This window comes from Numida meleagris, chromosome 11, assembly GCF_002078875.1.
Source record: "Numida meleagris isolate 19003 breed g44 Domestic line chromosome 11, NumMel1.0, whole genome shotgun sequence".
NCBI lineage: Eukaryota > Metazoa > Chordata > Aves > Galliformes > Numididae > Numida > Numida meleagris.
The window spans coordinates 18,427,014-18,450,345 of NC_034419.1; the positions used below are offsets into that span (position 1 = coordinate 18,427,014).

A 23,332-nucleotide genomic window follows, 5' to 3' on the forward strand; every position below is an offset into this window, starting at 1 on the left:
ACACACACAGACCCACATAGGCCCAGCCCCAGTCCCTTCTGGACTTTGGTCCCGCTGTGTCTTGGCCAAGACCCAACTTGTGTCTTCCACACCAGCATCCCACAGCACAGCTGCAGCACAGCCACATCCCGGCTGAGATCACGACTGCAGCCATGCCTGTAGCAGCAGCGTTGAGGTCAGTGCCATGAAGGGCACCTGAGTTAAGGTTTACTTTCTACGTGGTTATAAATTCTGTTCAGAAAACTGAAGTAGCCTCAGATTTCAGCACCCATCTGTACCTCTGTTTCTCCGCAGATATTTGCTGCGGAAGCAGCACTCTCAAATAACCGATGTTCAGCTTCAGCTGAAGCCTTCTGCACGCAATGCCACGGGAGCCGATGCAGCAGCAACGCCGCTCTGCAGCGTTCCACGGCGGAACAGAGCGCAGCCAGGACAGCACGACAGCGGGACGGCGGCTGCAGGGCTGGGGTACAGCTGGGGGAGCTCGCTCTGAAGGCTTCGTTCGTTCCTCAGAACTTCCCTTCTAAATCCGAGCTCTCAGCACCAGCACCCGAACTGTCACCATCTGCAGAGTGCCTCTGCCATCCCGAACTACATTACAGTTGCACAGGAAAGCAGCAGCGCTGACAAACCACTGCAGACCTCGCATCTACCTGTCGAGCGAAGGCACAACTCTGCAAACCCAAGCAGTCTCCTTCATGGTCTCAGCATTTCCTATCAACAACGAAAGGAGCACTCTCCAACAAGCCCTCTGCTCTCCTACCCACCTTTCCCACACAGCCGCTATTCTGAAGGCAAGACAGCGGTTTCTCACTGTTACCAGCTCTGCGTTACCAGCCCGGGGTGGCTGAGCGCACCACACAGATCTGAGGAAGAGCCTTCCCATCAGAAAGCCGTCTGTTCTCGTACCTCCAACGAGCAAAGGCCATTCCCTCAGCCCGCAGGCCCGGCACGCGGAGTGCACACAGCGCCTGCAGCAACACAAGGAGATTCGCACGTGGGGGTGATGGACATTTACGGTTAGCGTTCCGCAGCCGGCAGCAGTCAGCGCTGCACCGGTACGAGCTGGAGAAGCCGCCGAGCCATGAACGCTTCTGCATCGCTGTTACAGACACCGCGAAGGCACGGCCCGCCGCGGGGCGAAGCGCAGCGCCCGGCCGGGATGGGGCGGACACCGCTTCACGCCGCGCATTGCCGGCAAGCAGCGGGCAGGGGCTGCCCTGCTCCGGAGAGCCCAGCGCGGGAACTGCGCTGCCACAGCCCGGAGCCGCACCGCCACCTCCTGGCACACGTGTGGGTAACAAGGGAACTTCCCCAAGTACGGGGATGAGGGGACTTGAAAAAGGCATTAGAAGAAAAAGAACGCATAGACGCACTTCTCTGAGCAGCCAAAGGAAAACGCGATGAAGTCCTATTGAATTTTGGTCACAACAGTCCCAGGCAACCCTACGGGCTTGGGGAGGAGCGGCTGGAAAGCTGCCTGACAGAAAGGGACCTTGGTGTGCTGATGGACACGGGCTGAGTGTGAGCCAGCAGCGTGCCCAGGTGGCCAAGAAGGCCAGTGGCATCCTGGCTGGCATCAGGAATGGGGTGGTGAGCAGGACATGGGAAGCAATCCTGCCCTTGTACTCGGCATTGGTGAGGCCTCACCTCGAGTACTGGGTTCAGTTTTGGGCACCTCCGTACAGAAAGTGCTGGAGCTCCTCAAGAACCAACTCCTTCCCAAAGACAGGAGGAGCCCCTCCGAGGAGAACCTTCTGTGAAACACCGAGTTAGGTTCTGAAATATCTACACAGACCCTTGGGAAAAGAGGTTCTCTAGGTATCAAACCAAATCTACTCCGAGCCCAAGCTCTTAAGTGATTTCAGAATTTAGTAGCACTGAAATCCAGAGGCATTACAAACTCTTGCAACTGTTATCCATCAGTTCCATAACCACGTGCAACTTACCAACTGAAATGCACAGAGCAGCCTCAGTCACTCCACAGCATACACTGACATCTCAGTAGGCACAATAGCACATGCAGAGCAACACGCTGAAAACAGCCTTCAAGCATTATTTTCAAGGGAGACTGGACAGAGATCAATTTGAGAACAACTATTACAAAGCACCGAGCCTCGCTCCAGTGTAATTTACCATTGTTCCATCTGAGTGAGCAGAAATAATTTGCACCAGTTCAGAGCCAGCCCATAAAACGTGCGTATTTGCAACATGCTATAAGTGAACAACAACAGCATGGTCTTTAGAAAAAAGCACAGAATTATGAAATTGTAAGCAGTGTACCGAGAGAAACAAGGTCACTGCCTGCTTACTTGAGATGTGGTTATACGAATTTGACCTTTCTGTAATAAGTGGTAATTTCATTGAAAACAACCTTTCAGAGCAGAAGGAAAACAAGTAAGTCGTGTATCCTGCAGCTGCAGTTCATGATGAGGCTCCCAGCCCTAATTTAAAGGTCACCAGCAAGACTTTGAAAGCGAGATTGCTCTTCATTTTCCCCATATTTCAAATAATGTCATTGGGGTGACTAGTCCGCAACAGCAACACTGCACAGCTGCCAGGCCGAGGCTTCAAGCTTCCCCGCACAGCTTACCATCTCATTAGGCCTGCCAGAGTCAGGAAGAACGCTGGGATAAATAATTATCTTGCTAATGTGCGTCACAGCATTTCTAGCAGTACTTGCACTCCAGTAAGGAGCTGAGCAACTGAAGACCTCCCCAGGCCAGCTCTACAAAAGGCTGGGTTGGACAGCCAGTCCTCACCTCCCCATCCATACAGCACCACCACAAACTGAACTGGGGCAATAAAACAGCACAAGGCAGCAAAAAGGAGAGCTTCATTAAAAAAAGAACACAGCGGCAGTGAGAGCTAGGGCAGACTTATTTGACTTCTGCGGCAAACGAATGCAATGCATTGCCAGCCACACGATCAGAGAAGTAACCAAAATCAAGAAGCATGTTGAGACGTTGGGAGGAAAGATGAAAGAACAAGCTGTAACACAAAACACAATGTCATATTAGGGAAATACTGCTGTTAAATGCAATACCCCAAACATACCCGTCAGCTACTAGGGTGCAGATGCTGTCAGTCCTCAGGACTGCTGCTTGGAAGATGCTAACTCTGGCATCATCCATGGGGCAGCCTAACCAAGTCACTTCTCCCTTGCTTCCCCAAACTCCTTTAAACAACCAAGTGCTGCTAAAGGACAGGAATGCTGTTTACTCCCCACCTTTGCCTACTCAGCAGTCTGTGATGTGGGCTGTGAGCTTCACAGAGGCCCGGATCAATGATGCTCACTGATGGATTCCTAAAATGGAACCTCCTACATGGAAACTCCACAGTGTTACACGAGGATCCTCGCATTTACAGTTTGAGATTTTATTTGTACGTCTGGAAATCCCGCTGTGAGGTCCTTAATAAAGCCAGAGAACACCCATGGGGAACGTTAAACCCTGGGATGCTGGAGCCTGGATGAACACAAGGAGCTGTTTGGGCATTCCCCCAAAACCCACAGGATTTCTTCAAACCCTTACCCACTCTCTCCAAGGAAGACACTGAAGTGATTCAGGCAGCCAGCCCAGCTTTTTTGGCTGGAGAGCTGTTTCTTCTCCAAAGGAAACACCAGGCCAGGTCTGCTGGTCGCTCTCAGAGCCTGCATTTGCCCATTCTTACACCTAAGACACTTGCACTCAACTGGAACACCTGAAAACCTCAGGTTTAGGGTCACAGCAACAAGAAAATACTGCAAGCCCTGTAAAAAACCCACTCACCGCCACCACAGCTTTAGCATTCATGGGAAATATTACAGTGCTCTGGTCCAGCAAAAGCTGATTTTGAACTTTTTATTAAAGTTCAAAAATGCCAATTGAGTAAGCATCCGACCACAAACCTCTCTTCAAGGAAATGGTACTGCTACTTCCAAGTAGCCAATGTTACAACAAGTAGGGATGACAGCAAGCTGGAGATGACTAGGACACGCATTCAAATAGTGTTCTGTTGGCTGTGCACTGCGGATGGCTGAGAGCAGCAGTGCTGACCTTATCAAACCGCTCCTGCTCTGCCCGCCTGCACTGGGAGCTGCTGCACCTGCTCACTGAGGCAGGAGGGGACAGGCAACTCGCCCAAGAGGATAGATGCAGAGAATTCAGTGCTGGCAGCGCATCCAGCTCCTCGGGGAAACAGCCATTCATCCATCTGTGTACATCCCGAAGAATCCATGGAAAGAACGTGCTTGTTTCTCCAGCTAGACCCTCAAATCATTTCTGAACCCTCTACCAATCCAGTTACCTGTTTCAAGAAAGACCAAGCTATTTAAGATTCTGTTCCTTAGTTTTGCAGCCTTATATTTTCTATAAGGAAAACAAGTAAGAAAGGCAATATTATGAAGCTAGCCACTGAGAGCAAGGCGACACCTAAACAGATTATCTTCCGAGTTTTGTACAAAAACCAGATCTTCTGCTCAGTCACAACTTCCTTACTTAGTGCCTTCATTTCTGCTTTGCAGCCATCACTTGAGAGCAGGACTTCATCGCCTGCATCCATATTCCCAGCTCGGAAGAACTGCAGAGGGAAACTCTGCAGAGCAACGAGTGGCTGAGGCAGGAACTGACATGACCCTGCAGCCCCGCATCTGCAGCCTCACACCCACAGCTCCACATTGTTTCTTTCTTCTCTTCCATTTTTCCTTTAGAAGGAACATTTAGATCGTTTTAAGCATCGAGTCTTTGAGATAAATTGCATCTAAAGGTTACAGTGCAAAACTAGATATCTTAGTCCTATACAAGATCACTTACTAATTGCCCCAGATATGCACACTCATAAATTTGTTCATATACCTTGACAAAAGGAATTGATTTACCATTACAGTGAAATACTGCATTAAACACACATAATTCTTTCTCCACACTGCTCCTCCCCTCTTAAAAGCGTTGTTTCACTGCTTGTCATTCTGAATTATTATTCTTTAATCATAAATTTAAGTGATTTATTTAACCGTTCTGCACATACGGCTAACATTCATCTATATTCTTACTCTAATTTCAACCTAATGCGTTCTGTTGTCATATCAACACGGGAAAGTTATGGATTTCATTTAAACCCAAGTACAGTTCTGGAGCAGCAAGATAAGATAAGGGACATTTTTATTCTTTCGCAACATATTTTTCAACAATGCAAATAAAAAAAAAAGACTTCAAAACACCATATGTTTGAGAGCATAAATATTATAGAATCAGCAGTTTGACACCTTGTAAGATATTAACCAAACACTACTTTAAAAAAATAAAACAAAAACCCGAACCAGCATCTTTCTTACTGTCAGATCCTTGAACAAAGGGAACACTGCAGACCAAGATGCCATGCATGACAGGAACTGGAAGGATTTGTCCCAGGATCCATCATGGAGATAAAAATGCTCATTTCTTACCCAGCCCTCTACTCCAGCCCAGCAGCTTTCACCAGCCCCAGCCTACATGTGCTTGTAGATGACTTCCAACCCAGCTGCCCTCAGCAGATACGAACCAGCAAGATGAAACCCAATTAACACTCCAGCCTTGGAGCGCACTGAGCTCATGACTCGCTCAGTACAAGAACCTCAGTGTGCTCATCTTTTCAGCTTGGAAGACCACCGCAGTGTTTGCCACAAACAAGTTGTACCGTTTCCTCTACACCTACATTGATTCTGGGCTCATGCTGACTAGAAACATGGCTGATACGCAACATACTGAGCACTCCAGGTACTGAGCTGGGCCTGGGGGGAGCGGGCAGCAAACCAGTACGTCCTGTACAAGCACAGCCCACAGAACCCCAGTATTTCAATCTCTCGGCCCATGAAGTATTTCAGTGTGCTTTACAAGCTATAAAACGTAAAGAAATGGTGCTGTAAATGGCTAAAAACTGGCCTTTTTGCCAGACAGTATTAAGACGTTACTTACTTGCTCATCTTAAAGGAGATGGCAGCAACCCAGTGCATGGAAGGGGACTGTATCTGCAGTCAGTCAGAGGTCTATGGGTATTAATTGCACTAAAGTACAAGTAGCAGATCTTAAAACAAATGATGCGTTGTCTCATGGAGAATGGTTCAAAAACAGGGAATAGAAAACACTGCACGTGGGTTGATTCCTCACCCTCAGGCAGAAGGCAGGGAGGCAGCAGCCCACTGCCTGTACGTGGTGCACCTCTCATACCAATGTGATAAACCAGCTTCACTCCTCACCTCTCCAGGACTTTGAAGCACTGAAGAGCAGATCCACAGTATCAGATTATTAACATCTACGTATCCTGCCCAAATACTCTGCAAAATATTTATGTTCTGGCATTCTGAGGTTTGGAGCTAAGCAGCAGTAAATGACAGATGCCACAGCAAATCGAACTGTTGTTTTTTTTTGTTTGTTTGTTTGTTTGTTTTGCATTACCAACACCATTTAAAATTTGATGGTTTGTAATGCAGCTGAATGAACCCTACACGTGCTCTACTTGCCCGGCCGAAGCCACGTGGTGGAACAACCCACAGCCTTCATGTCCAGACACCGGTCTTAGAACTTTGCTGGCCTCAGAACACTGCCGCTCTGCCCCACCTAATGGGATATCGATTTTTTATACTCCCCTCTGCAAATCAATATTCTAACAGACACACCGTGCGCTGGCAGAAGGGCAGCAAGCACTGCCCGCAGAGCTGATGGAGACGTTTACCCAGATGCCAAGGTCAAACCACAGGAAAACGTACAGCCGACCTGACAAGAGTCTGCAAGCAGGGGCGTTAAAGAAACCCTAAGATGAGAAGGGAAAGAAGCAGCCAGCGGAGCCCCTCCGCTGCCGGTGCTCCGTGCCACGGAGTTCGGCGAAAAATCACTCGCAAGTCCCCAGGGTCGGACACGCACGGAGGAGCTCGGCGCCCTGCACAGCGCAGGCGGACGCGCACCACGCGCCCCGCGAACCCCCCCGCTGCAGGGAACGCCCCGTCCCGCACGGAGCAGGCGGGGCAGCCCGGCACGGCTGGCGGGGCAGCGGCCGCTTCCTGCGCGGACCAGCGCGGTGCGGGGAGCAGCGAACGTTCCGTGCTCACGGCTCGGCCGTGCAGCGGCCGCTCCTACGGGCCGGTAACTGGGCGGTACCGGGGCGCTGGGCCGCAGCGCGAGGTGGGGAGGGGAAAAACCGCAGCGGCCCAGGGAAACAGCGCTTCTGGGGAACGTGCCCGCGCACCACCACAGACCAGGGACTGACGGAACGACAAATCGCCTCCGGGACAGGGGCACGGAGCTGCTGGCCGCCCCTACCCGCGGCAGCGGCCTCAGCCCACGTGGCGGCACGCACCAAGATGGCGCCCTCCAACCGCGCCACGCCCCCTAGAGCTCCCAATGCGCCTGCGCGGTGCCCGATCTCCTCCGCCAATGGCAGAGCGGCCGCGGCCCGGGCAGCCAATCGCCGCGGGGCGGGGTTGCGCCATGGCGGCCGGGCGGGACGTGAGCGGCGGGCTGGAGCCCGTGCCCGTAGCGCTGTGGCCGCCCGGGGAGAGCCCGCCGCCGTTCCAGGTACGTGGGGGGGGGGCGGCCCGAGCAGCACTGAGGTAGCGGCTGCCTCGGGCGCGTGTCGGCCGGGCGGTCGAATGCAGCTGTTCGCAGTGCTGTGATCGTTCACCTGCGGGGGGCATCGGTGTCACCGAGAAGCTGAGCCGTGAGCAGGGGGCGTGGGGCCGGGCTGCCCCCAGTGCCGCGCGGACGGCGCGAGCCGAGCTCCACCGCGGTCCCGCTGCGCGTCTGCGGGCCTGCCAAGCCGGCAGATGTTCGGCAGAAGGCGGATGTTCACATCGCCCTAGCGCCGCGTGCGGCCCTGCGCGCTCTGACTGCCGCTCTCCCCGCAGTACAGCCCGGACAGCGTGCCTGGGACGGACGGAGCCGTCGACCCCACCGAGGTGACCTTCCCGGGCTGCCCGTGCCGCTCCCGCTCCTGCTCCGCCCGCAGCTGCTCGTGTCTGCGCCACGGGGAGCGCTACCGCGCCTCGCGCATCCTGCCGCGCGCCGGGCCGCTCTTCGAGTGCAACGCCATGTGCCGCTGCGGCGACAGCTGCCGGAACAGGGTTGTGCAGAGGGGCTTGCAGGTCCGGCTTGAAGTGTTCAAGACGGCTGAGAAAGGGTGGGGCGTTCGCGCTCTGGAGCCCATAGCCGAGGGGAGGTTTGTCTGCGAGTACGCCGGTGAGGTTTTGGGCTTTGAGGAGGCACGCAGGAGGATCCGGGCCCAGACGGCCCAGGACTCCAACTACATCATAGCGGTGCGGGAGCACCTCCATAGCGGGCAGGTCATGGAGACCTTCGTGGACCCCACGTACACCGGGAACGTGGGCAGGTTCCTGAATCACTCCTGCGAACCCAACTTGTTCATGGTGCCCGTTCGAGTTGACTCCATGGTGCCTAAGCTGGCGCTTTTTGCTGCCACCGATATTGCTGCCGGAGAGGAACTTTGTTATGATTATTCTGGGAGATTCCGTAACGCACCGCCTACCGAGGGACAACAGAAAGCTTCAGGAGAAGGTGACGTGCTGAGAAAGCCGTGCTTCTGTGGCTCCCGCACGTGTGCTGCCTTCCTGCCCTGGGACGGCTCCCTGTTCCCCGCTGCAGACGCATGCTCGGAGAGCTCGCCCTAGCTTGTCAGTCCCTGGGCATACGTAGCCGTGCCATTTTCTCCAGTAGTTAAAGTGCAGCTAGATCAAACTCAGGGCACACACTGAAGAAGTATGCGTGGCTTTGAGTAACAGCTAAAAACATGAGATTGTGTGGTGATCTTCATGCAGTATCCTGGAGGCTCTTTTCAAGGTGGACAATAAGGAGGAGCGCTGGAGCTTCAGGGTGTTCCAATCTCAATTACTGATCCAGGATTGGTGCTTTCTCGTTGTTTTCAGCTGCTAGCTTACCACATGTTAACTAATTATGTCTTTAATTTGCACTAAAGCTTTCAGAAAGAATGAGCATTAACACACGTATGGAGAAGGGAGTTGTGGTAACAGCAACAGGCAGCCCTGAAAAATCACACAGAATGAGAAGGGCAAAGGAATGCTGAAGTTTGCAAGATGGGCATTAGATGTCTTAAATCTTATTCTAAGAAATACATCTTTAAAATGAGTTGCTACAATTTTCTTGTTCCACAAAACGGAATTCTTACCGATGTTAAAAACCTGCCCCAAATGATTCACTGAAATGCTTCCCACCTGCTTTTCCTCCTGCAGTCACACCGAGCAGCTTGCCAGAATTCCTTGCTAAGGGCCTAGCTCCATTTCGTTACTGTTGAGCTTCTGTGCAGAGTGCACAGTATGCAGGCTCGTAGATGTGGTTTAGATAGATGGGATGATTGCACTTCTATCTTGAGGCTGGTCTACTGTGATTTCTGCAATAATAGCAAGCATCACTATAAATTTGCACTCAAAAAGTAAATTCAGAGTGCAGTATGACGCTGCTGTTCTGGCTTTTGAGACGGATTAAAGCAAAGCATATCTGAAAACAACAGATTCTGAGAAGCTGGAACATAGGAGCTACTGTTTTCTGTTTCTACAGAGGCAAACAGAATGAGGCAAGGCCTACCTCCTGCAGCAGAAAACAGTAATGATTGCATCTTCTTTTTGTTACCCTTGCACAGAGATAACATGCACGTGCTGCTGTGCACGTCCTCGCTGCGGCGCTGCAGGAGAGCAGCTGGGGAGCGTTGTGTAGCTGCACTTCCGTCACTCCAGAAGGCTCCTGCAGGAATCCAGCTGCTGTGCAAGGTACCATTCCCACATAGTGGGCAGCAGCTTTATTTCTTCTGGTCTGGTCGGGGCTGTCTGATTCTACAGAACAGATGCTGTGTGGTTCCGTAACTCAGAACGCGTGCTTCACTAGGATCCAGAACATAGCTTAGACGGCAAGATTTCTCATCTCATTTAGGGGCTTATCTGGTTTTCTTCTCCCTAAGGGCATCGTGGCAGCCACCCAGACACTTTCAGCTTACAGGATAAGAGGTGTGGGAGTAGATGATCCAATCTGCTTCCTCTTTGCCTCCTGGAAAAAGTTTCAAATAGGGTTTATTTGTCTCCTGTATTCCTGTTCCTCAAGATTAGATGGGTTTTCAAGATGACAGCACTGTTAGCTTCCTGTTATGAATACGTACTTGGCTTGATTTTGAGTAGTTAAGGAAGTGTAAATTCAAAACCCAGAACAGAGAAGCACATTAGCAGTATCTGGTCCTTGCACCAGCAGCCTTAAATCAGAGCACGCAGCCTTCTGCTTCTGCAGCCCTACCCGCCCAGCTCCCACCAGCCCGTGCTGTTTCTAGCAAGTGAACTGAGGACGTTACATGGCCAAAACAAACTTCCACACACAGAGCAGCAGGAGACTGCAGGACTGTTAGAAACAGCCCCAGTGAAGGCCCAGCAAGAACATGAAATCATTTGCTGCTGTTGAACTGTAGGCCGTCACAGCACGTCTTTTTGTAAACAGCATGGGTACCTGCTACCCTGGGGTGTGGACTGAAATCCAGGATGTACTAAAAAAAAAAAAAGATGTGAAATAGTTTTTAAATAGCAAAATGAACTTTCCCCTGTGCAGAATTGTATACAGTTTTGGTTTTGTTTGTTTTACTCCAAGGCATTTTTCCTGAATAAAAACCAAAACCAACTCTGCAAAATCTTTATGAAGTGTATTTCTTCTTAGGGCAGAAATACACCTTCTAGAAAGGTAGAATCCATTTTATTAAGAATAAGAGGGAAAGATGTTTTTAATACACAGATTTCAAACATTTAATGCTGATAAAATAGCCTTTAGGATACAAAATACTTGCCACAGAATCCTAGCTTTCACCACGCTGGTGTGTTCTGGAGTAATTCTTTGCTGCTGCTCACATGACCTCGCTGCCCCGGAGGCTGATGCTCAGGGAAGGGCTCCCCCCGTGCCCTCCAGTGCCTTCCAGCATCAAACACCAGGCGGAGAGGGAGCTGGCAAGCCACGGGTTTCTACTCACCTCAGGCTGCATTGACCCGCAGCTACTTTATTGCAAAGAAAACACTGCTGGGAAAGAGCGTCATCAATGCAAAAATTCTGTTCATCCATCACATTTTTCACCGTTATCTCTGAAAGCATCTGACAAGACCGCCGAGTTCCATCCGTTTAACACAGGCACTTACAGGGCCTGCTAGAGGTCAGCACCACTGCTGCCTAACAGGTCCAGGAGGACAGCAGGGCCAGGGCAGAGCTGACAGCACAGACAGTCCCTGTGGAGGCTCCAGTTAGCACAAGCACACCTCTGCTCTAGCAGCGTTTCCAGGCACTGTCTTCAAGTGAATGATAGTACAAAACACTTTGGGACAGGGCTGAAATACATTCAGATTCCAAAATGAGGTAGCTCTCAGTATACCCCCTTCTTGCTGTCATTGTTCTTTTAAACCAGGAGGGGTTGTTTTATTTGGGTGTTGTTTTTATTGTTGTTTGTCTTGTATTAGGGAACAGACAACAGCTTCTTAGCTTACCTTCTTAGAGCTTAGGGCCCACAGTTGCATTTGCCATACTTTTACCTGACTGAATTATGTTCAAGCAGTCATTCATTAGCCTCAGTTTCTAATGCCACTTTTGCGATTTGCAAGTTCCCAAAGTAAGCCTACAACCCAGCCAAGAGAAGTTCCAAGCAAGTTGCCAGTGTGTGTCCACCAGTAAAAGTTTTCAGCATAAAGAAATGCTTGATATTTTATTCAAATACATACATTTCTAATCCTCATGGTGATGATTATCCCCCCTCAGTGGCAGAAGGCACTTCTTCTAAAGAGGAGTAAGTATTGCACCAGGAAAAGCGTGTTGCTGGATCCGATTTTCAATGCAATTAGAACGTAACACACAGCTGCATTAGCTGCCCCTGTTGTCTTCATCTCTTTTCTGCATGGTGAGTATGCCTCCTAGGACATTATGGAAGCAGCAGCTGCTTCAGTTTTTTTTTAGAGCTACCCAGGAGTCTGTGAAATCCTTGTTTACCAGATTTGAGCATGGAAATTCAAATGATACATAAATACATGTAATTATTAAAGAACTTTTCCAAAGTATCTACTAAATAAAGTTAACCTTTTAAAACAGTCAGCATGTTTCTGCTCAGGTTTGTGCTTGTGTAACTCCAGGCTACTCCCACTGAAAGCAGTACCTCTAAGAAGTTTGGTCACAATGGAAGTCCAGGCCAGGTTCCCCAAAGACAGGCACATGGAGCTTCAAGCAGCATTGGCCAGTGCTGGAATTTCTCTGTCCAACAGGAACGTTAAGCACAAGATGTTTCCATTCTCTCTCATCATCAGGTGACACTGCATACATCTTCCCTGAGAGCAGTGCAGCCCATCTGGTCACTGTGGGTCTGGCAAGGCATCTGCTGCGCAGCGAAACCCCAGATTTGAAGCAGAGCTATCCGGGGTGTTTTGGCTGCGGGCTGCACAACGATACCTGTAGCAATAAGACTAGAGAGAAAGAGGGAGAAAGATCACTTCAGAGCCTGTCTCGTCTTGTGTTTCTTCAGGCAAAAGCTTGTTAGAGTGATAGAGCAAATCATTTCAAATGCAGCTGGGAGGACCACTGAATCGATGCAGATCAAAGCCCCTGTGCTAGAATGAAGGTAAATATCACCAAAACGAGAGCAGCTGCAACAGATACAAGAGGCAGTTGGAACAGCCAGGTAACATAACATCAGAGGGCACTATTAGTGCATCCTGCTCTGACTGAAGCAGAAGTGACCGTCATTCATGTCTTTACCCATATCAAGAAATGGAAGGCCAATTGAAAGTGACCAGGTGATGACAGCTATCAAAAAAGCATTCTGCTGAATGAGATGTAAAAAGCAAAGAATAACCAGAAATAACCTTTTCCCCAGTATGGCTAGGAATCTAAGGATACTTATAATTGAAATATAACCTGGACCAGTGGCTCTGAAAATATTTAGATTTAAAATGAAACCACTGCTGAAGTGATTCAGTTGCATTGCATTTCAGAGACCCCGCTGAACAAGGCAAGGCCAGATGTCTTTACAGCAAGATGCAGACACTGGGCTGGGAGGTGCCTTGTACATTGTTTGGCTGTGCAGATTCAGTCATGTCTCAGTGCACATTTGTCTCATTATGCTCCTTGGGGGAAAAAAAGGTATGCTATTCAGTATTACATATTGTTAATTATCTCATGTTAATCATAGGGATTTCCAAACATTGCAAAACCAACCAGGTTCAGGGCTGTGCTACATTGGGTCAGGCTGCTCAGGAGCAGTTACTGAGTGCAGCACGGAGAACAGCCATGCTGTTACCAACAAGGGCTGGGGCAGCTGTACCGTTATGGCACATCCCAGCACAATCTGCCATCCGAGCCGTGCCCCACTTCAACACGTGGCTCAGGGCTTCAGTTCTCAGCCTTCTCCTCCGCTCAAGCCTCCACCAAGCAGTGCCACTGTTTCCCTCAGCCTGGTTCAGCTGCACACACTCATGCTCTGAACCGCATTTCTGGAGCAGCCAAGTTAAAAAGCAAAGTGCCGCCCCACTTGGCGCTGGGGAGGGAGGGGAGGGTAGGTGCCGGTTGTTGCACTCCTACCCCCTTCAAATCCAAATCCTTTCAGGAATTCGGGCTCAGCTACTCCAGCTCCTGCCTCTGTGCAGCTCTGAGGGCGGTGACAACCTGACAGCGGGCAGACAGCACTGTGCCATGCCACCCTGCAGAGCCAGCAGGACCACGATGTTTCTCTCTGCCAGCACCAAGTTGTCTCCATCTAAGGAGAAGCTCAAACCCTGCTCTTTGCTAGCTCCAATACCGACTCGGAGCGCAGAGCAGTTGTTGCCCTAAGCAGGAAAGGGGCACACCGCTCCGACCTCACGCTGCAGAGGTCCAGCCCTCGACTTGAACAGCAAACTATTAGGATTTGGAAGCTGAAAGGTGCACGCTTGAGCCCTTGTCAGCTTTAAGAGGTAGAACAGCAAGCAGTCTAAGGAGATTTTCAGACAACCAATCAAAGGCCCTTGTGCTAATAGCACTCGATTTCTTTGTCTCAATACTCAGCCTAGTTTCATCACCTCCAAAATACATCAGGACAGACCAGAATCTTCACAAGCCTTTAAAATGGGTCACATTATTCATCACCAAAGATGAGCCTATTTGAGTGTTAATTTAATCAAAACCGCTAATTAACTTCTGACATTGATTTCACCTAAGAATGAAATCAGTGTGGAAAATGGGATCTCACTGTATAAATATTTAATTTAATTATGAGGATGGTTTCCCAGCTGCAGGCTTTGAAAGGGAAGAAGGAACAGAACAGCTTTAATGACAATGAGAAATACCCGAGCGCTTTCCCCGGCGCAACGTGAACAGCTTAATACATGATTTATGTTCATGAAAGAAGCTTTGCAAGTCCTCTCCCATACTTCCCACTACCAGTCAAACCAAGATAACACGAATGGTTATTCCACTGTGGCTGCACCCAGATTTCCAGGAAGAATTTCAAATTGGCCATCAAGCCAAAACACTCGTCTCCCAGCCACCTCTCTCCAAACACTTGGTGTTGTTCATGGGGCAGGAGTCATTCTTCAAGAATATTTAACTGTCAGATGAGGTACTTCCAGAGGAAAGATCACTGAGAAGTGCAGTTACCCATCCTGAAGAGTGTTTATTTATTAAAATCCGACAAACTAAAATGAATTCCTGCTAATTTCTACAGAAGATGATTTTCTTATAGCAAGTAAGTATTTTCCTTAGGATGTAATAATATTTCTTATTAACTTCAGTATTCTTCCCAACATCAGCAAGTGTTTATGAAGACACCTGGGCTAAGAACACAGCTTGGCAATCATATTAGTAATTTATCCTTTGGAAGCTCTTGGCTTCTCTGTTTTCTTACTTCTTAATAACACATTCACACGGGGCTGTGTGCCAACCCAACTCCCTCCCAAGCCAACCAATCTGAAAACAGCTAATTCAACAACTCTCAGCTGGGAAATAAGGTCGGGGCTAGGAGTCCTCCAAGATTAAAAGCTGTCTTCTAGGGAGGAGTGGGATAAGACTGAACAGAGTGACCCCTACAGCACATGCAGAGCCCATGGTACATGAGAAGCACCAGCAGCTGCCACATTACTGTCCCACCAAAGACATCATGTGAGCATTCGGACCCAGCTGCACACGTTTCAGGCTTAGAAATCTGCACTGAGTTAAAACTTGCATTGAATGTTTGTGGTACTTTCCAGGTTGTCGGGTCAGCCCTGGCGTTATGATAAAATGGTTTTGAGTTTCAGATGATGAAAGGTCACCTGTTTTTTTTACACCGAGTTTCATATTGAGCTCCACATTATACAGAGATACATTTATCTAGAGCTGGAATCTCTTGAACAAGCAGTACCTTGGTCGAGTTGCTTTCAGTTTCCCATGCAACCGAAAATTCTGCAAGTCAGAACTAGAGCAGCTTCAGTTTTTCTGGGCAACAGTATCTACGCTTACTTCCTCCTTGCCACAGACACATCTGTGTCTCCTTCAGAGAGAAACTAGCGCTATCCAGTAGAACAAGGGAAACATCCATACAGCTTTATGCAGGGCGTTTTCAATTTTCCGGGGACGTGAAGTACCAGCTGCCCAGCCTTACCTCCAGCTTAGTGTTATAACATCACAAAGAAAGGGAACGGGAGTAGAAAGCGAAAACTGCTACCAACCCACTGGCCAAAGACTCAATTGTGCAGTAGGCTGTTTCACGGTACCTTGTGGCACATGTAGGATCCACCCTTCTTCACTCGGTCAGTCCCCGACGAGGGCCCCTTCTGCGGATGAGAGGACACTGTTAGCACTCACATGGGCAGCAACTGCTGATCACAGGGAGAAGGGTAGGAAGCTGTGAGAGCAGGGAGACAGAGAACAGCATCCATAGGTGCTCTGAGGAAACAAACCTTCAGCTGTGCCTGAACCAAAAAGCTTTAAAGCAGTTAAGATCCTGTAGTTCTTGACTTTTCCTAAGATCACGTATTTTCACATACCAGCCTGCACTCTCAGTGAAATACGAGACTCTCATCAGTCCCACTGCTCCGTGTCACCACCACAGTGGGTCACACAAACATACCCATGGACCATTTGTGACTGGTCAGAGAAGAGGGGTTGTCATCTCCAAGGCTCAGTGCTTCTTGCCTTTCCAGTCCAAAGTGCAGACTGCAGTACAAGCTAGTGACTGCGCTGCAAGACACTGCAACAGCTCCCCATCCCCGTGTGCTAGATCTGCTATTGTGCAGCTTCGTGACAGCTGCAAAGGTCTGCAGGAAGCACTGTGCTTACGAGCAACAATTCTGTAATTGCAAATCCATTTGCAGTGCAATGTAGGTGATTTACTTCAACTGCTTATGAAATTGGCTCTCGAATTGCTTTAACAAAGTTATTTCACCATTCCTCTTCAATTCCAACTCCAAATAATGGCCCACAAGTTCAAGGAGATGCTGGGCTCCCGTGTTAACACTTCTTCTAGCTTTGCTGCATATTTATTGAGCAGGTGAGCAATTCTCCCCTGTGGTTCCTTTTAGCTGTGAAGTAGTTACTACTGCACTCATCTGCTACTTAACATTAGAGACTGCTGCCATACTGCATGTTCCCACTGTTGATATCAAGCATTCCTATAAGCTTCTTAATGTCCATGTGCACTAAGAATCTACTTGCAGGAAGAAGCCACAAGAATATGTCCTATAAAAGCAACCAGCGAGATCAAGAAAAACTGTTTTATTAGGGAAGTGGCAAGGCAAACCTCTAAGACAGCACAGCCACTGAGCAGCCTCTCAGTTCATTTGCACGAATTTTTATTTGTCTGCCTTACACTGGTGTGCAATCAAAACATTCCCTTATCATGTACAAGCCTCAAAGAGCCATTCACTCGAGGCACAAGCTGACATGGCTTCACTGGATGGTAGGACATATAAATCATGTCTGGAATTCTAGACAAAACCTTAACAGAAAAAAAAAAGGACCATAGGAAGAAAAAAGCTTGTATTTTTTGCTAAGGCCATTACATATATCAATAAATGCAGGTTGCAGGAAAGTCATCAGCTCAGCTTTTAGCAGTTAGAATTAAGAATTCATTGCCACAAAGTATGGAAATGATACAAGATAGACCACAGAAAGGCACCGTAATAAGTCAAAACCAAAACACTGCTGAAAAAGAAATTCTGCCAATTATTGTTCCCCTCATGCCCAGCAGACAGCCCACGCACTCAGGATGCATCAGGAGGGTGCTGTGCTTGCCACAAAGCATGAAGGACAAGGCCTTGACCAATATGACAAAACGCAGCTACCAAGGAACATTTTCACTTCATACTGAAGCCTTACCACGCTGGAACGTCAGCGGTTTCACACTTACTGCAAAGGCTTAAAGGCAATCTGATAGAAAGAGAACTGGCCCACCCCTACACTTACACCCTGCAAGTACCCAAGGAAAAGCACACCCACAGGCTGTGTCTGCTGGTTTCCAAGCCTGGCTGCTCCCCTAGGGCAGGTTTCCTCTTTCTGAAGATCTCTGGAAACTGCTTTCCCAAAAGGTGCATATGGGTACAGCGTACCCCACTCTAAGATAAGCGACTAATGGGCACAATCAGCCCAGGCAACCTGTTAATCTCATTTAAGGGAAGCCAGGGTACACCCAGCCATAAGAAAACTGACCTAAAAAAAGCCACGAGAACGAGATCAGCCAGAACACAATGGAGCTGTTGAACAGGATTTCCCATTACACAGTGAAATGCAAGCACAGAGCTTTGGTCTTTGCTGCGAGTTCTGAAGTGACTCTTTTAAACTAAGAGAGGTGTGCTACTTGAGGGTCAGGAGGAGGGCTGCTGTCCAAGCACGCAGCTCTAACTGCTGGTGAAGTGATAGCACACTGAAGAAGCATGAGAACTAAAGAAAATGGTCACGGCATAAGTTCTGTTAGTTACAAACAACTTATGATGCTCATTTTTTGCCCTTCAGAAGATATCTGCTAACAAAGAAGTTCAGAGGCTGGGGGAGGGAGTTCAGCTGAAGCAAGATCACAGCACTGATATGCTTCACCACTGCAAAAGCCTCATTCGGTATTCGCCAGTAATCTACGCTACTGTGAGACAGCATCCTCTGGGTAGATAATTCTCTCAAATCACTGAAGGCAAAGAGTTGGTCATGAAACTGAGGAAGTTCTCTGAAAAGCAGCCAGTGATCCTGTTCTCCTCCAGTATGTAGCTCAGCTCCTCTACAAAGGCTCTGCGCATCACCGAGCTCCCTAGCAGAGCCACACGGGCCGACCTGAAAACAGCACATGAAATGTACCAAACGTGTTAAGAAACTTTCACTAAGCTCTGACCTTCTTGAAGAAACCCACCTTACAGGCAAAAAGAACATGCTCCATATATGGGTTACGCTGAGTTGTACTCTGGAGAGACTTAGGAGGTTGGCACTGATAGCTACAGCGCTAATAATTCCTGATGTCTCAGAAGATACTGCAGCCTGGCTATTTTGGGACGCGTCTTCACATTCTGAGGTTCAGTTTCCTTCTCCATTTCATGAGAAGAACTCTTCAGAACTCACACTGGAGGGCCCTACCTCAGACACTATATCCTGACAATTTGTTTACAACTGAAAAAACTGAAAGCATAATTGTTAACACCCAACTGTTAGATCCCTTCCAAAGCATCTGGGAAATGTTTGTGCTGAATTTCAAGATCTAAGCCAACTCATAGCCTCTTAAGTTCAATAGCAAAATTCTGAAGTCAGATATAACACTTGTTTCTCACCATCACCTTAATTTAATGCAGAAGTACTGCACCAGCATTATAAATACAGCAGGAAGAAACAAGTGGCTAAAACTGAAGTGGCTGTTAAAGTGAGCAACAGAAACAAGAGCAGGGATAACTGCAGTATGCTGCAAGCTACCAGACCCGTGTTCTCTCCCAGGGACACAGACGCTGTTTGTCTCTGAAGGAGCAGGGGCAGGTGCAGGGTCCCTCCTGCTCCACTGAGGTAGCACATGCCCATCATCGTGCTTTGGTGCCAGGCACTGAGAGTGGAAAAGCAGAAGCTTTCCAGGCTCAAACCATGGTTACTACAGTCTGGAATACAAAGCTCGATGCTGCTTACATGCTTCTTCTTACCCTGACTTACCAGGTTGCAACTGAATCAATACTCATCTCCTCTGAGGCAGGAAAGTTTGCTAGCTGTATTGTTCTTTCACTTCATCCAGATCTATGTTCTGCTAACTACTCAAGGCTTCATACTCATCTTGTTTCTTTGTTTTTAGCTATTGCTAAGCTGTATTGCTAAGACTGCCTGCAAACAGAAGTTATAGAATAGTCCACCCTATTTTTAAAAATTAAGCAAGGAAAAAAAGCTACAGTCAAAGCATTTCAGTCACTTGGGAGGATGCATGTAAAGGCACCATCTGAGCCATAGCTTAACCCACCAGAAAGACCTGTGGTGCCTTACTGGGATACTAGTAACCTGGAATCAGCCAATGTGCTTGGTACATTAGGAGGTCTCCATCAGTGACTGAAAACTGCTAGAACAGACCTCATGCAATTAGACCCCAACAAGGCGTCTCATGCTGGCAACATCATCCTGAACAAACAGCAGAATGTCAACCTCTGCAATGTACTGACCAGCAAAGTTTAACAGGTTGCTCAAGCTGCTTCCAGCCGCTGACTTCCCACAAAGGGCTGTGATTATGCCCAGCATACCAGACAAAGACAATATGTACAAGACCACAGCATGAGGATACTCAAATCCTGCAGGAAACAGATAGCTCCTGCCCAGAGAGGCTTAACTGGTTTTCTCATTACAGATAACCGTATCTGAACAAAACAAGTTCTGTGAGAGTGGAGCAGTTCACTTCTCATATTTAGTCATCCTAGATAAGGGAGAGAGGAGATGTAACATTAGAGCTTGAATCTGCTGAGAGATATGGTACAAGAAACCCCAAATACAAAGCTCACCCTGCTGGGCCTCTTCCACTGGCTGCCATAAAGATAACCAAAGATTAACCCCTTCAAAGTTCAAAAAGCTACATCTCTCCATAAATTTCAGCTTTATTACATGCTCAGCTTAAGTGAGCTAGTAGAATCCATTAAAATAATCCAGGATGGTTTGTTCTCTACCTGGAAAAAAAATAAATAGTGCAGCTCAGAGCAAGACATCCCCCTCCCATTTATTCCATTGCATTGGCAAATCCTTTACTTGTTTCACCTGATGTCAGTTTGGAAGCATTCAACTCCTAACCAATGGTGGAGGTCTGTTCAAGAAAATAAATGAAATTGCACTACTGTTATTTCAGTGTTGATGACTTGTGGTGTGATACTCAAAGAGGAGCAAAGAACAGTAGGTTTCTAATCAGCAACCAGATTCAAGTAGGAAGAGGGAGCTGTGCCCTCATGTATACCAATAATATACTTACAGGGTTGTGAGCTTCATCTGCTGAGTGATGAACAGCCCACCAGTCAGATGTCCACTCCCAGGCATTTCCTACAATGTTGTACAAGCCATATCCATTGGGAGGAAATGCAGTGACCTACACAAGACAAATAACTGCCAGTTCTTGAAACCACTCCACATGAAATGAGGTTTTTAAACCTGAAGACCAGTTTGCTGAAGGTACACTGATCTCTGCCAAGAACTCTGCCTTCACATCTCACAAACAGACAAACCAGTAGTGCAGACCTGTAACACATTTGCTCACTCCACTTAAATAAAACAGAATGAAAGAAGGAACAGTTATGATCCTCGATGTTCTCAGCACTGTTTCCATTATGGCACCTGGCATACTCTCATCAGTTTTGCTGACAGATCCTCTAAAGATTGGCACTGTCTGACAAACACAGAACTGCACACTGCATTAGCATTCTAAGCTGTGTGCTCATTCTTACAGCTTCTGGATTCCCCTTCCCCACCTAAGAAGGGCAAGAATGGCTGTCAGCTCATACACACACAGATTTCCTCACTGATTAACATTCTTAACTGCCACCTAATTCACATTCCTATCTTGAAAAAACCCACCCCATTGTTTGCCATAATGGACAGGCTCCAAAGAGGGAAGTTGCATTTCTTTTAAGCTACTGCACAATTCTTGTAGCTTGGGAACACCTAATCAAAAATGAGCTAAAAAATGATGATGCCAGAAGTAGAGGCAAGAGCCAACTTCAGCATCTGACTCAAAAGTGCTTGGAAATGGGGAAAAGAGGTCAGTTTGAGAGGAAGTTAAAATGAAGGTAATCTTTACTTTTCAATTAGGCTTTTAAAACATATCCCTTGGTAATACTCAGGCCTGCAGTGAAATATATCAGAACTTGAAAATCTAAAGGTGAAAGTACAGAAATGGAAAACGTCCACAGCTCGTTATGTTGAACACAGACCTCAATTTTAAGAAGACTAAGTTCATTTCCAAATGGTAATTCACTTTGAGACGCTCTTACCGGTGCAGTTCCTTTGTATCCATCTTCTGCAGTGTTGTTACTTGGGAACACTCCCTGCCAAATGTTAGCATAATGCTGACCTTTCGGCTGAAGCTTGTTGCCCCATGGGAAAAGTCTATTAAAAGACAGAAAAAGCAGTTATCAAACTTTTATTTTATCCTTTATAATAAACGAAACACCTTACCTGCCCTCTCACCACCTTACCCTGGGGAAGCTGTTTGTACTCCAGTTCCATCTGTACCAATATCTTTAAAGTACGAAGGCTTTAAAGAATAACAAGGCTTCTACAAGGGCAGTTTGTACCTGGAGGAGGGAGAGGCAGCCCTTGCTAGCACTGCCCTGTGCAGCATGCAGTTCAGGACACAGGATGGCCAGGACCAAAACTGTTCTTCACTTGGCCTCCCCCTTCTCCCCAAGCCCACAGTCACCTAACAGGTGTACCCACTGACCCTAATGCCGTGAAGCAACGCATGTAATTACTTCTCAAGCTCTTCTCCAGCTCTTTCAGCCTTAGCAATAAGCCTCTTTTTGTTTCATCTTCCATCTCCTGCAATAGCAGTAGTCCTATGCCTTCACACTGTATCACATCTCTTCCTCCTGGGCTCTTTGCGTTCACTTTGTTATGCATCTTAGGTGACATAAAGCAATGTGCTCAGAATAAGCCTGCATTATGTTTACCACAGAGGCATACACTATGCAAGACAGACATAGAGGGAAATAAAAAACCTCTCAGCTTTTTCCTACCTGGTAAATATCAGTTTTAAACACAACCAGAGATATCTGTGGCAGGTACCTTTTCTCAAGGCCCCCTCGACAGCTGTACTCCCATTCAGCCTCAGTTGGTAACCGTTTCCCTGCCCATGTGCAAAATGCTACAGCATCATTCCAGGACACATGAAGAACAGGATGGTCCATTCTGGGGAGCAAAACAAACAGGACAAGACCATCAGCGGACGCAGGCAGTCTCACAGCAATGCAAAACAGGCACTTGACAAAATTCAGAAGAGATGGCAACAAAACACTGAGAAAATTTATAGCTTCGGTATCTTAGTAAGAACTGGACAAGTTACTAGCTTGCTTTTAAAGAAGAACAGAGAGCTACTAGTAGGTGCTGGATGGGTAATGCAGCCATCATACAGAGCAAAGAAAGCAAAGAATATGCTTTTAGGTGCAGCTTGCACTCTCTCAGGCTCCCACATCAGGAATCTGCTGCACCAGGGAGCCAGCAAGGAGCTGCTGATTCGCTGCCTTCTGGGGAAACGCTCAGAATCCCAAAGGAAGACACCAAAAGTAATTGAAGACTGCAGCAGCAGGACCCATTTCTAGGCAGGCTTAATAGCATCTTATCAAGTACTTAAGACCTGACAGGTAAATTTACATTGCAATTTAAGGGCAAATAGGGTTGCTGTTCAATTCCTTGTGCACTCTTCTTTTTGCTGCAGGTTCTTTATTTGCTTTCAGTTGTGGAATTTTTGAGAGATACATGAGATGAGAACATCATTGCTCCTAGCAACATGATCTTTGGCAGCATCCAATCCAGGAAACAGCAATCTGCAGAAGTTTAACAAAAAAGTATTTTTCTCTTGGTGCTTTAAGCAATCCACAGCTTGCACAAATGCTCCATCTTTCTCTTGGTTTGTTTCCAGGATTGCACTTGGAACAGTGGGCTCTCTTTCCAGAGTGAATGCCCAGTTATTCTTGTCACAATGATCATCCCATCCAAGCCTCTGACAGACCAAGAGGCTTCAAGAACTGAGGACACTGATCCTGAGCACTTCCTACTCACTTCTCTTTTCCACCTTTTTTTTTTTTAAACAAGCTTATCTACACCTATGGAAGCATCATACTGCTTTCATATGGAAGTTCACCAGCAGTTGTACCAGGCTAAGTTTGAGCTATACTTCTGTAAGGCAAGACTTG

At 47.8% G+C, this 23,332-nt stretch overlaps 2 protein-coding genes across 3 annotated transcripts in view; one reads left to right on the forward strand and one right to left on the reverse strand.

Moving 5' to 3' along the window:
• LOC110404782 (histone-lysine N-methyltransferase SETMAR) lies at positions 6,945 to 12,083 on the forward strand. The gene is made up of 2 exons (XM_021409468.1): positions 6,945 to 7,529; positions 7,859 to 12,083. The coding sequence occupies exons 1-2, from the start codon at positions 7,356 to 7,358 to the stop codon at positions 8,636 to 8,638; spliced, it is 954 nt and encodes a 317-aa protein (XP_021265143.1). The 5' UTR covers positions 6,945 to 7,355; the 3' UTR covers positions 8,639 to 12,083.
• The window catches only part of SUMF1 (sulfatase modifying factor 1), a 29,311-nt gene continuing 17,650 nt past the window's right edge, over positions 11,672 to 23,332 (reverse strand). For both annotated transcript variants that reach the window (XM_021409467.1, XM_021409466.1), the window contains exons 5-9: positions 22,206 to 22,328; positions 21,413 to 21,527; positions 20,398 to 20,511; positions 15,713 to 15,772; positions 11,672 to 12,451 (exon numbers count right to left, since the gene is read on the reverse strand). In XM_021409467.1, the coding sequence (XP_021265142.1) occupies positions 12,341 to 12,451; positions 15,713 to 15,772; positions 20,398 to 20,511; positions 21,413 to 21,527; positions 22,206 to 22,328 (523 nt within the window). In that variant the 3' untranslated portion in view covers positions 11,672 to 12,340. The remainder of the gene's footprint in view (positions 12,452 to 15,712; positions 15,773 to 20,397; positions 20,512 to 21,412; positions 21,528 to 22,205; positions 22,329 to 23,332) is intronic.